Here is a 13,383-nt window from a genome sequence, read left to right on the forward strand (position 1 = left end):
TGGGCCCATCTTGGTCACAACATGGTCTTCAGCGCTTGGCGATACTCTTCTATCAACGCACAGTTGATATGTATGCTACATATATAAACAGTATATATAAACAGTATATATAAACAGTATATAAACAGTATATATAAACAGTATATATACTACATATATAAACAAGAGCATACATATGAATAACAAAATTACCTCTCCAAAGCCCATCCAACACACACCAACAAAACAAGTGCAAAAAAAACAAATGGTGACACCTCTCCATCCCCGCAGGACCACAGAAAACCAGCGCCTCACCGAAAAAACAAAAGCCAAGTATATAAAAAAACAATAATATTGATTTAGAAGCCAAGAGTAAGAACTTAGCCTCTCGACAACAAACTAATCTATAACACTTTTTATAGTCTCACAGGAGATGTTATATCAGTAACTTTCCGTCTACAACTAAAACCATCTTAAAAACATAGTCATAAACATAATAGGTTTAAAGTCACTAAACAGTATACAAAATAATGGATTGATTTATCAGTTAATATCTTGGTCTCACTTAGTATAACTGGAAATGAAGAACATATCAACCGTAATATGAACTCAGGAAATCCGGTTATTTCTCTCTATAAAACGGAGAATTTCATGTTGTGATTTAAATTCTAAAGCAAGTCTGTAGTCTTAATACAAACAAGATCGCTTCTTTTTGAAATAGTATACAAAATAATCATAAAATGTCCTTTTCAGATCCAAAACGACAGAATCCTTAACCCTTAACTGGCAGGGTGAAAAATAGTTACACTAACTGTAGGGCGGGGTCTGCTAGACCCCAGTTTTTAAAATTTCGAGAAAAAAAATACCGTTATAAATGCATTGCCATTTCGCTTACAAAACACTCAGATAGTTAGAAACACTAAAATGCAAGAATGCTCCCATTATTCGTATTTCAGGCCGACGAATATGGCATGTTCCATACACACACTTTTTTGGCGTGCACTGCTGGTATAATTTGATTTTCTGTCCTCTCATCGGGGGAAAATGATGCTACGACCTTCTTGCTCATTGGAACCTGAAGAAGTCACCTGGGGGACATTCTCAGCTGAAAATCACGTACTATTGTCGATCGTAAAACACAGTTCTCGTGGGGTCGTTTGAAGGGTTTCTCTGATCCAAAGATGTTGATCGATGAGGCATCGTCTTAGCTCTATCAGCATTTTTCTTCTGGATAAGTCATTTTCTGGGGTCTTGAGTAGCTCAGAATTACGTTGGCATTGACTCAAGCTATGTCCATGATCGCAAGCTACAGCACTATGGACCATCTTCTCGTGCGCGGCTAGTCGTGTAATTAGAACACCTTTGGTCTAGAGAGTCTACTCCACTTTTGTTGGGTTGTACATCATGATTATCTCTTTTTTACTACTCTCATGATCGATATCTAATGAAAAGTACATCGCTGAAGCAAGAATTACTGCTTGTTTTGTTTTTTTTGGAACAAACGGCACCACAACCAGATGGTCTCTAAGCCCAAAGATGAACGAGTTGGGCTCCTTTGCATGACTAGCGAGGAAATGGGCGAGATCTCTCTTTTTTTCTCTCTCACTGTGCCTACGTAGGTAATTCTTAAGGGTGTGAGCATTTCTATAAACTCTACAGACGCGAACCAGCTATTGGCTGTGATGCTGCTGTTGGAACCCTTCAAGTGATCAACAGGGGCAATGACATTTTCATGTTGGAACTGAAGCTTTCTGGATTTTAACCACAGGTGTTTCCTTCCCATCATAGACAAAGGTATTAGACAGATAGAATGTCTTCAAGACCGCTAGGCACTGAATTTTTATTCCACACTTTGTTCGGTTTTGAGGGAATGTGTATCTTAAATTTGCACCGTCCTTTAAAAGCAGCTAGCCTTTTATCAATCGTCAAGTACTTGCCTCGTGAGTAATATGCTTTGCATTTTTGTGACGAAGAGGTCAAAAACCTCTTTGATGGGATTTAGAGGTCCACCTCTTTTGCTGCATGTGTGTCTATTATTCAACTGAAGACAGTTTTCTAAATACTGGAACCGCATCAGCTCATCAAAGCGCGGAAAATGTCCGGCACAGTTCCATCAGCTGCAAAGATACCTTCGCAATCCTCACTTCCTGACTTGATTTCTCCAAAGAGATACAGAAGGCCTAAAAAGGCTTGCAGCTACGTGATGTCAACTAGGTATAAAATTTACATCTTCAGACTAATTATGACTCCCAAAGCATTAGGGAGAGATCCAATTGTTACAAATAAAATATAGTTAAAATCACAGTAGAGACTGTTAAATCAATTAACTCTTTGTTGTGTTTTGATGTGTTTGGAAACATAGCAATTTATTTTGCTAATCTTTTTTTTTTTATAAATTACTAAGACCAATTTTACTATTTTAAGATAAACGCAATTCGGGTAAACATTTACATGGGAACTCATTATGATTTAGGTCCTTTGTTTATTTTTCAGCTTTTATTTTCCTTTTGTTTTGATATTGTGTTCAAGGCTTGCGAAAAGATTAATGTTCTTTCCATTAATAATACTTTTTATTCTTTATAAACTAAACTTTCGTCATTTTTTTCTTATAATAAAACAAAAATCTCTTAGTTTCTCTATTTTACCCAAATTGGGAAACTACAGGATTTTGGCACGAACCTGTGAAAAACATGTTAAGGTCAAATTGAAATAGTCACGCGGAGCAAGAAAGGACGTTAAATCAGCTAAAGTCACACCAAGTTTAGGTTATAATAAAAAAAAGAAGGTATGCAAAATTTTGCTTTAATTCCGTTGGTTTTCAAGAGCCATTTAGCCTGCAATGTTCCTCATTTTTGAAAGACAAACAACTTAGTCTTTTTCAAAATATGGCTATACATTAAATTCCGAAAGGGTCTAGTAAGCTTAGTTTATCCGTTAAGCCACAAAAAAGTTATGCAAACTGCTGGGTGGGGTCTGACAGACCCCAGGGCCCTCTATCTACGCATCTGTAAGTGATTTCGAGATGTTTTTTCTCCTCGGTTTAGAGCTCAACTGGTCCGAAGAATACACGTGAAATTGGCTTCCTAGCCATATTTGGAAATACTGTTGGAATGGAAACACTATATCAGCAAAACACTGTGTGCTGAGGTCTAATAGACACTACCCTGCCAGTTAAGGGTTAAACTGAGCTCATTGTGGAGAAGTGATACAAAGTTTAAGGAAAAAAAGTAACAATCAAAACATGTTTTAATTTTATACTGTTAAAAGTGTTCTTAAATGGTTTACTTTTATCGTACCAAAACTTCTATATTGATTTGCGTTTTCAGTAAAGCGCCAGTCCTCCGCAATACCACAAACATAGGGGAAACGTAACCACCAGATTCATTTGCACTAGTTTTGCCGATACACGTCAGATAGGCTGCAAAGTAATAATCATTACTCGCTTCAAGTTCCATCCTCGCCCCCTACCTCCCACGGAAAAACTCCACTCCTCTAAATTAATCTTCAGAAGAAAGCCACGCCTTCTTTTGCTGTTTAGTCCCAGTCTTAGCTTACTTTTCACGGATTTTTTATTCCCATTTCTTTCTTTTTGCACCTGCTGCTATTGAACACTCCATAACTGAAAATAGAGGTTTCTTTTTACTTGATATTGGATCCCTAGCTTTTCCTAGTTTTTGAAGATACATTTCGTTGCGTCAGTTTCCACTTAGCAAATTAAAACAATCAGATTCCATTTACACTGTCCTTGATACTTCAACGATTGTTGATAGAAAACACTATCTTCCCTTCCCTGAGATTAAATAAAAAAAAACAAGTTTTTTTTAACTGAAAGTAAGGAGCGACATTAAAACTTAAAACGCACAGAAATTACTTCGTATATGAAAGAGGCTGCTTCCTCAACAACGCCCCGCTCTTTACGCTAAAGTTTGACTCTTTCTCTCAATTCTTCTTTTTAAAACAGTAAAAAACTTTAGCGTAAAGAGCGGGGCGTTGATGAAGAAGCAGCCTCTTTCATATACGAAGTAATTTCTGTACGTTTTAAGTTTTAATGTCGCTCCTTACTTTCAGTTAAAAAAACTTGTTTTTTTTTATTTAATTTCTGAACGTTTTTGAATCAATGCATGTTTTGATTTTGGCTCTCCGCAGAGGAATAATCAAAACGAAATTTGCATATTTATTTTTTTTGGCTCAATGGCTTTCTCATAATTTTGATCGAATGATTTTGAGAAAAAAAGAGCGGGGGACGAAGCCTAGTTGCCCCCCGATTTTTTGGTTAATTAAAAAGGCAACTAGAACTTCTAATTTTTTACGAATCTTTTTATTGGTAAAAGATCTACGTAACTTATAAATTAGCTTACGTAAAGAACTTTTGTATTCTCATGTTTTTATTACATATATGAGGGGATTCGCCCCATCGTCAGTACCTCGCTCTTTACACTAAAGCTTAAATTTTATCCCAATTCATTAAGAATGACCCCCTGAATCACAAAAGCCGTAGAATAAGTAGTTGAAATTACTGAAAATACTTTAGCGTAAAGAGCGAGGTATTAGAAGGAGGTGAGCCCCACATATGGGTAATAATTTCTGTTTGTTTTAAGTTTTATTGCTGTTCCTTACTTCCAGCTGAAAAAGCTTTTTCACTTTTATTTTTTAATTGTTTTTTTTTTTTTAAATAATGCTAGTAAATCCTGCTCTCCCTTCATGGAAATTTTCTTCTCCCATTACAAATTCTCGAAGGAAAGTTCCCCCAGCATATCCCCCTCTTCTTAACCCCTCCCCCAAACCAAAAAAATCCTCCTGAAAACGCCTGTATACTCCCCAATAACCATTACTATATGTAAGCACAGGTCAAAGTTTGTAACTTGTTGCCCCTCCCAAGGGGACTGTGGGGGAGTAAGTCGTCCCCAAAGACATAGTTATAAGGTTTTTCGACTACGCTGAATAAAATGGCTATCTCAGAATTTTGATCCGTTGACTTTGGGAAAATAATTAGCGTGGGAGGGGGCCTAGGTGCCCTCCAATTTTTTTGGTCACTTAAAAAGGGCACTAGAACTTTTCATTTCCGTTAGAATGAGCCCTCTTGCAACTTTCTAGGACAACTGGGTCGATACGATCACCCCTGGGAAAAAAAAACAAAAAAAAAAAAAAAAACAAATAAACACGCATCCGTGATCTGCCTTCTGGCAAAAAATGCAAAATTCCACATTTTTGTAGATAGGAGCTCGAAACTTCTACAGTAGGGTTCTCTGATACGCTGAATCTGATGGTGTGATTTTCGTTAAGATTCTATGACTTTTAGGGGGCGTTTCCCCCTATTTTCTAAAATAACGCAAATTTTCTCAGGCTCGTAACTTTTGATGGGTAAGACTAAACTTGATGAAACTTATATATTCAAAACCAGCATTAAAATGCGATTCTTTTGATGTAGCTATTGGTATCAAAATTCCATTTTTTAGAGTTTTGGTTACTATTGAGCCGGGTCGCTCCTTACTACAGTTCGTTACCACGAACTGTTTGATTGGTTTGAAGGATACTACCCCTGGATAAATTGAATGTACTTTATTTACGCTTCCTTCTACCTCCTAGAAAAGAATTCCATGAAATTCCAACTCCAGACCAAACAACATGGGCAACTTCTAAGAGTGGGAACTGGTACTATTGCTAGGACTGCTATTAATCTTTACCGTATCCCTAAGCATTCTCATAAATCATAAACAATATTTGCTCCTTTTAGTCAAACTTGATTCAAAGCACACCAAAAAAGTGGCTTCTTTGTGTTGCTACGCTGACTTTTGCGAATGACTAATATATTAACAAATTCTGAGGTTTCATATTGAAGTTTTGAGGTTTTATTCATATCCTCCATGGAAAGCAAATAGTTTCTCTTCCTCTTTTCCCAGTTTCTGGAAAAATACTCCTTAACTATGAAATAAACGAAATAGTTTTTTCAGCTGTTTGTTTTCAGACAGATCGTAAGTTTGATACTAATTTCGTTTGGTTGTAAATGCTTTTGAAACCATTTTTAATATTTGTCTTTTTTATATTACCACAATAATTATTTGTTTTTAGGTGCTGTTCAGCGCTGACCTAAGACATCTTAAGGACCCACCGGAGAAGGCACCCAAACGTGGCAAAAATCAACAGAATAACACTGTTCAAAAGAGAAAGAAAAATACCAGGATATGAGTAGCAATTTCCTTGAAAAGCAGCGATACTCATGAAAATGAAGCATTGTTTTTATATTTACAATTATTTCTCCCTTCTCAATATTTTGATTATTTTTACTATTATAGTAAAGGGTATTACACGTCCAACAGTAGATTGATTTACCTTGCTGACTCTTTTTCTCTCAGTCATGTACAGTTAGGACGAGTTGAAACAGGTGTTATTTATATGAGAGATTAAATAGCATAAAAAAAGTTTTTTTTTAACTGGAAATGAGCAGCGACATTAAAACTTAAAACGAACAAAAATTACTCCGTATGTGAAAGGGACTTTTCCTCCTCAACGCCCCGCTCTTTAGGCTAAAGTTGTAATGTCCCTCCTTACTTTCAGTTAAAAAAAACTCGTCTTCTTATTTAATTTCTGAACATTTTTGAATTAATGCATGTTTTGATTTTGGCTCTCCGCACATAAATAATTAAAACGAAATTTGCATATTATTTTTTTGGGGCTAAATGACTTTCTCATAGTTTTACTCGGAAGATTTTGAGAAAAAAAAGAGTGGGGGAGGAGGACTAGTTGCCTCCAGTTTTTTGGTTTCTTAAAAAGGCAACTAGATCTTTTAATTTCTTACGAACGTTTTCATTAGTAAAAAATATACGTAATTTACGAATTGACTTACGTAACGAACTTCTATATTCGTATGTTTTTATTACATACTAGCTGTTGGTGTGGCGCTTCGTGTCCCCCCCCCCCAAGCACCCTCACGTAAAAAATACGTGTCCCACCTGTGAATATAGATAGATATATATAACAAAAAGAGAAATCACCAATGCAACAGCACAAACACATTAAAAAAAAGAAAAAGAAAAAAAGGGGGACAGAAGGAGAAAAGTAAGACTGTTTTCCTAAATTAGTGATTAATATAGACCAGCACTTGAATGAGGCCTTAACCCTACTCATCCGTAAAATCACATAGGTCAAACAGCATAGCCATACACAATCAACCATAAAGAATAATCCATGGACAGGCAGTCATGTCGTCAATAAGTATAAGTCGTCATTTACCAAACAATAAAAACAGTAAAGACAAATAATTCCGAGGCAACAACCCAACACAAGGGCTCATCAGGAGAATACACTTGTCTATAGGGTTTCGGCACTTTAAATTCTCTACCCAGTCAAGTGTTGTGCCTACCACAGAATACCTATGGTATCCCCGTGCCAGGTATCCCTTCCAGAATATATACCTATGAAAAAAACAAGCAAATGCAGAACAACCAAGTAACACCAAAACAAGCTTATCCTGTTAATATAATCCTCTGTTTAGCAGCAATAGGTAAACTAAATGTGATAAATTTTACTAAATCACAAATAATAACTCTTTGCAAAAAACCTGAATGAACAAAAACAATTAAAGATTTCATCAGTACCATGTGACAATTTTTGAAAAATCCGCTCTTTTAGATACACAATTCACAAAATAGATGGCGCTACATCAACTTTTCGCGAACCTACGAAATTAACCGAAAATTTCCCTAAGTATTTCTAGATAATTCTTTCGGTATTTATTTAAAAGTTCGTTATAATGAAAACTAAATTTTTTAAAATGCCAAGTTAATTTATTTGCAGAAAAACCTCTTAATATCAATTTTTGGCTTAAGATTTTACATCTATTTTTAAATTCAATATAATTACTACAAATCCTTGCATATCAAAATAACTGTGAGAAAAACGCCGAATATGTGATATTTGAGTGTATATTACTTTCAGGGGATGGGAAATTAATCACTTTAAAATCGAAATCATCCGTTTTATTATACATTTTAAAGTTTAATTTATTATTATCAGAAATATTAATATTTATATCTAAGAAATAATCTTCAAGACCAGCGCCATGACTAGGTTCAAGAGTAAGCTCTAATGGATATATATTTTTAGAAATATCAATGAAATCCTTACAGTTTAAGACCAAAATATCAACTAAATATCTTTTATTATTTGACAAAACATGTTTTAAATTATTTGGATTATTCTTATCCATCATATAATTATATTCTAGTTGACTTAAAAACAAGTCAGCTATAAATGGGCTGGCATTTCCCCCCCCCCCCCATGGGAATTCCCACGACTTGCTTGTACAAATTACCATTAAATCTTATATAAGTATTATATAAAATAAATCAGAAATCATATCTAAGCTGTAACATCTCAAGTTAACTGTAGTCTTAAAGCAATTTGTCCATATAGCTTTTTTATTATAAGTGTCTATTTTTAAGAACTTCTTAGTATATAAGAGGAAAGATTTCTTGATAACCGTTTTTAAATTATCTAACACTACATTAAGTGATAAATTAGTATACATTGCCGCAAAATCGAAAGGCTCAATTCTTTTAGCTGAAACCATTGTTAAAGAATCTATCACCCGCAGTGAATTATTAACACTCCAATATGGATTGAAATTCGAAAATTTTTTAATACCAGAACAATAGGTTTTAAGTTTATTTATAATTTCCTTTAAAATTAGAGAGAAGTCAGTAGCAGCAATGCGGGTTGGACATTTAGCTGCTCCAGCAATAAACCGTGGTTTGGGGGGATTCTTATGAAATTTTACAGTCCAATATAGGAAAGGGAACTTTTTATCATTGTCATTTATTTTAATATTAAAATTTTTAAAAAAAGTATTTCTTTAGTCTTTTCAATTATATTCTCATCCTCTAAATTTACCTTTTCGTAAACATTAGTTGTCGTCATTTGTGTCCTAGTCTGTTATTTCTCTTTGAGTGTCCCGGTCGTCATTTATATTCCCTGTGTCCCGGTCGTCATTTGTGTCCCGGTGTCCCGGTCTGTAATTTCTCTTTGAGTGTCCCGGTCGTCATTTATATTCCCTGTGTCCCGGTCGTCAGTTGTGTCCCGGTTGTCCATGGGAAAAACAATCCGTATTCAGATCTATACCTCATTATTCTAATGATTGCCCTTGAGCTTTGTTGATGGTGATTGCTAATCGAACATTCCCTGTGTCCCGGTCGTCATTTATATATCCCCCTGTGCCCCCAGGCGTCCCTGTTGTAGTTGTGTCCCTGTGTCCCGGTCGTCATTTATATTCCATTTGTCCCGGTTCTTATTTGTGTCCCGGTGTCCCAGTCTGTAATTTCTCTTTGAGTGTTCTGGTCGTCATTTATATTCCTTGTGTCCCTGTGTCCCGGTCGTCATTTGTGTCCCGGTGTCCCGGTCTGTAATTTCGTCAGTCGACAAACATGACGTCAGTCGACAAACAACTTCATGACGGCATAATGCTCAATCCTTACAATGACGTCAGTCGACACACAAACATGACGTCTTTCAACAGACACACACAAACAAACAACTTATTTTTGTATATATAGAAGATGAGGTGGTTCACCCCCTCGTCAATATCTCGCTCTTTACATTAAAGCTTAAATTTTGTCCCAATTCCTTAAGAATAACCCGTGAATCACAAAGGCTGTAGAATAAATAGTTGAAATTAATAAAAATACTTTTGCGTAAAGAGGGAGGTATTAAGAGGAAGTGAACCCCTTCATATGCGTAATAATTTCTGTTCGTTTCAAGTTTTAAGGCTGCTCCTTACTTTCAGCTGAAGAAATGTTTCATATTTATTTTTCTTTTTTTTTAAATAATGCTAGAAAATCCTGCACCCCCTTTATTGAAAATCTCTTCCCCATGACAAATTCTTCCATAGAAAGATCCTGCCATGTAATCCCCCCTCAACTTCTTCCCCAAACTAAAAAAATCCCCCTGAAATTGTCTATACTTCTCAGTAACCATTACTATATGTAAACACTGGTCAAAGTCTGTGACTTGCAGCTCTCTCATGGGGACTCTGGGGGAGTAAGTCGTCCCCAAAGACATAGTTATTAGGTTTTTCGATTATGGTGAATAAAACAGCTATTTCAGAATTTCGATCCAGTGACTTTGGGGGAAAATGAGCATGGGAGGGGGCCTAGGTGCCCTCCAATTTTTTCGGTCATTTAAAAAGGGCACCGTAACTTTTAATTTCCGTTATAAAGAGCCCTCTCGCGACATTTTAGGACCACTGAGTCGATTCGATCATTCGTGGGAAAAAAACAAATAAACCCGCATCCGTGATCTGTCTTCTGGCAAAAAATGTGAAATTCCACATTTTTGTAGATAGAAGCTTGAAACGTCTACAATACTAGAGTGGCCCCAGGGATGCCTGGGATCGCTCTATGGTCCTGAGGATGATTTAAGGGAACCGCTGTAGGGGCCTCCTAGTGCAGTTCCTGGTCACCCAAAAAGGTCCTAGACCATTCTCAGGGCAACCTCATTCAACCTAGAGCGATCGTAGGGGCCCAAAAAGCATCCAAAGGGCACTCCAAGAGGCTCCAGGGCCCGGCAACCCGGGTCATTTTGCTAGCGTGAGAACCTGCTCATATTTCTAGTATATTTGAAAAATTGGATATTTCCCCCCAAGCCACACGGAGGGTGGACCTCATTTTTCCAGTATATTTTAAAGTTTAGATAGGTCCCCTGGTTACATGGAATGAGAACCCGCTCATTTTTCCAATATATTTGAAAGTGTAGATAGGTCCCCTGATCACATGATGTGAGAACCTGCTCATTTTCCAGTATATTTGAAAGTTTAGATAGGTCCCCTGGTCCTATACTTGTAACTTGAAAATGTTCAAGAATACTTGAAAATTTTGTTAAGTTGACCTAAAAAACACACAAAAGTTGCATAGTTTTTTTTATTGTGTGTTTGGATCGGGTCCCTTGTCCCCCCCCCCCACACGCAAAAAACGAAAATCGTGTGTCCATTAGGTTGACTTTGGGAAGACGCTGTTGAGGTTCACCCTTGTCCAAAAAACGATTAAGCAGCAGCAAATCAGATCAGGATCAGATAGTTTGCTACTAACTACTATCCAGGCCGCACCTCTGCATACTCGTGTCGACTACAAGTTATAAAACACCTTAAGCTTTTACTTACCAGCAGTTATATGCTTGCTTGTTTTTTTTTATCAATAAAAACTTTTTCTAAACTCTTTTGAGCAAGTCACATGTTTCACCCCCAATTTCCAATTCCAGAATTTGTATGAGGGTATATAGACTGCCTACAGTCCTTTCATCCTCTTGACTTCAAGATGGCACTAGCAATCCTCCTTTTTCATCCTCTCTTCCCTTCTGTTTGGTTTGTGGGAAGTGCGAGTACTTGAGGTGCCTGTTCCCAGCAGTTTAAGGCCAAGAGGCCGGCTGGTACCAATGCGGCTCTTCCTACTCACTCTCGCTCTCTTCTACACAGTAGATCTTCATTAATAAATTAGCTCGTTTTCTATTGTCTTTTTCATAATTTGGATCATCACCCTATAAATCGGCCTTTCAGTATTGGGAGGTAGTTGTAAACTGATGTTGGAGTCAAACATTTCTTCAATCTTTAGTATTTTACTAATTATCTTAATCTTATTAGTTTCGGGTGTAAGAATATGGCAATAAAAAAATATGTGTTGGGAAGTTTCCTCTGTTGTTAAACACCACCTGCATAGTGGTGAATCATATAAGTTCCATTGAAATCGGACAGAATTCAGAAAAAGATATCCTGATTTCAGTCTATAGTACCAAACTGTGTCTTCTCTAGAACGAAATGGGGAATTTCGAAATGGTAGACACTTTATTTGTCCACGGTGTTTCATAATATCTCGTAGGTTCCTCAATTTTGATTCTGGTTGGGGGTCAATGTTTGTTGCTTCATTTGCTAGCCTATCAGCAATCACGTTATGAATTAGTCCTTTATGACTAGGAATATGCTGAAAGCAAACAAAAATACCCCATTTATTTAATCTTTGTAGATCATCTCTTATTAATTTTAAATCTGAATCAGCAGCCTCATAATTTATTTTTCTTATTAATTGAATTCACCACGTTCGAATTTTCGAGTTTTTCAAAAGGAAAGTGGTGCGGATACGATAAAAAAAAATCCCTAAGACGAAAACGAACCTGAAAAGCACAAAACACAAATTAAAAGCAGTTGCAGTTAAGAAAAAATAAATAAATATGGTATTGATTATGAAAAAATGCCAAAAAGTGTCCTTTTTTTCTCTTTGACTCTTTTTTGACTTTCTCTTAACTCTACCTCTTAAAACAGTAAAAACCTTTAGCGTAAAGAGCGGGGCGTTGAAGAGGAAAATCCCCTTTCATATACGGAGTAATTTCATATAAGGAAGTATGCGCATATTGCCTTTTCGTCAGTTGTACATCCCCCCCATCATGCCCTGAAAGTTTCCACTTAATATTCTTAAGCCATTCATAAAATTAAAAATCTTTATGTCGATCTGAATGTTTCTATTTCTCATAATATCAGAAAAAAAACGTTATAACCGAGATTACCGAAAAAAATGAATTTAATTCAAAGAAGATGCCTGCAATATACTGATATGCTGCAGTATTGAACTAGCTCTCAAAGGGATTACACCTGTTTGAACTTTTGAATTGTTTGAACTTGATTCCTTAGCCATGAATTAATTCAGTGACTACAGAAATTGTGCAATCTGATACTTGAATTTATCACACAATCAGATTTTTGGCGCTTTGAATTGAGAAAATTAGATACGATAGCCAAGTGTGGTGTGTAGAGAAAATTGGATATAATTTGCCTGCGCGTTAATTACGCTGTTTAGTGTAGAGAAGAGATTAGCAGTTGGGCCGACCTCGCACAGTTTGGACTGATTGTTCACTTGGATACATTAGTGAGGCTCGGCCCTCACTGAAAGATAAGTTTCTTTCACTTTATAATCTTTCATTTACTAGGCATGAATCCTGCAAACATTAAAATCGGTGATTTATTCCTAGCCAAATTTGCGGGCTATCTCCTCTGGCCAATTCGAATCCTAGAGGTAATGACAACGAATACCGGAGACTGCAAATTTGCTGTTTTTTGCTACGGCAAAAAGGGGCTGTTCCCTCTTCAACGCCCTGCTCTTTGCGCTAAAGTTTGACTCTTTCTCTAAACTCTAATTTTTAAAACAGTAAAAACTTTAGCGTAAAGAGCAGGGCGTTGAAGAGGGAAAAACCCCTTTCATATACGGGGTAATTTCTGTTCGTTTTAAGTTTTAATATTACTCCTTACTTTCAGTTAAAAAAACTTGTTTTTTTTATTTAATTTCTGAACGTTTTTTAGTTAATCCATGTTTTGATTTCGGGTCTCCGCAGATGAATAATTAAAGCGAAATTTACATATTTATTTATTTG

General features: G+C 36.3%; 1 protein-coding gene across 1 annotated transcript in view; it reads left to right on the plus strand.

Moving 5' to 3' along the window:
- Nucleotides 1-6,298, plus strand: part of LOC136038712 (N-glycosylase/DNA lyase-like) — a 46,089-nt gene extending 39,791 nt beyond the window's left edge. The window contains exon 7 of the mRNA XM_065722039.1: nt 6,049-6,298. Coding sequence (XP_065578111.1) covers nt 6,049-6,165 — 117 coding nt within the window. The 3' untranslated portion in view covers nt 6,166-6,298. The remainder of the gene's footprint in view (nt 1-6,048) is intronic.
- Nucleotides 6,299-13,383: the final 7,085 nt, after the last annotated feature.

This window comes from Artemia franciscana, chromosome 18 (genome assembly GCF_032884065.1).
Source record: "Artemia franciscana chromosome 18, ASM3288406v1, whole genome shotgun sequence".
In the NCBI taxonomy this organism is placed as follows: domain Eukaryota; kingdom Metazoa; phylum Arthropoda; class Branchiopoda; order Anostraca; family Artemiidae; genus Artemia; species Artemia franciscana.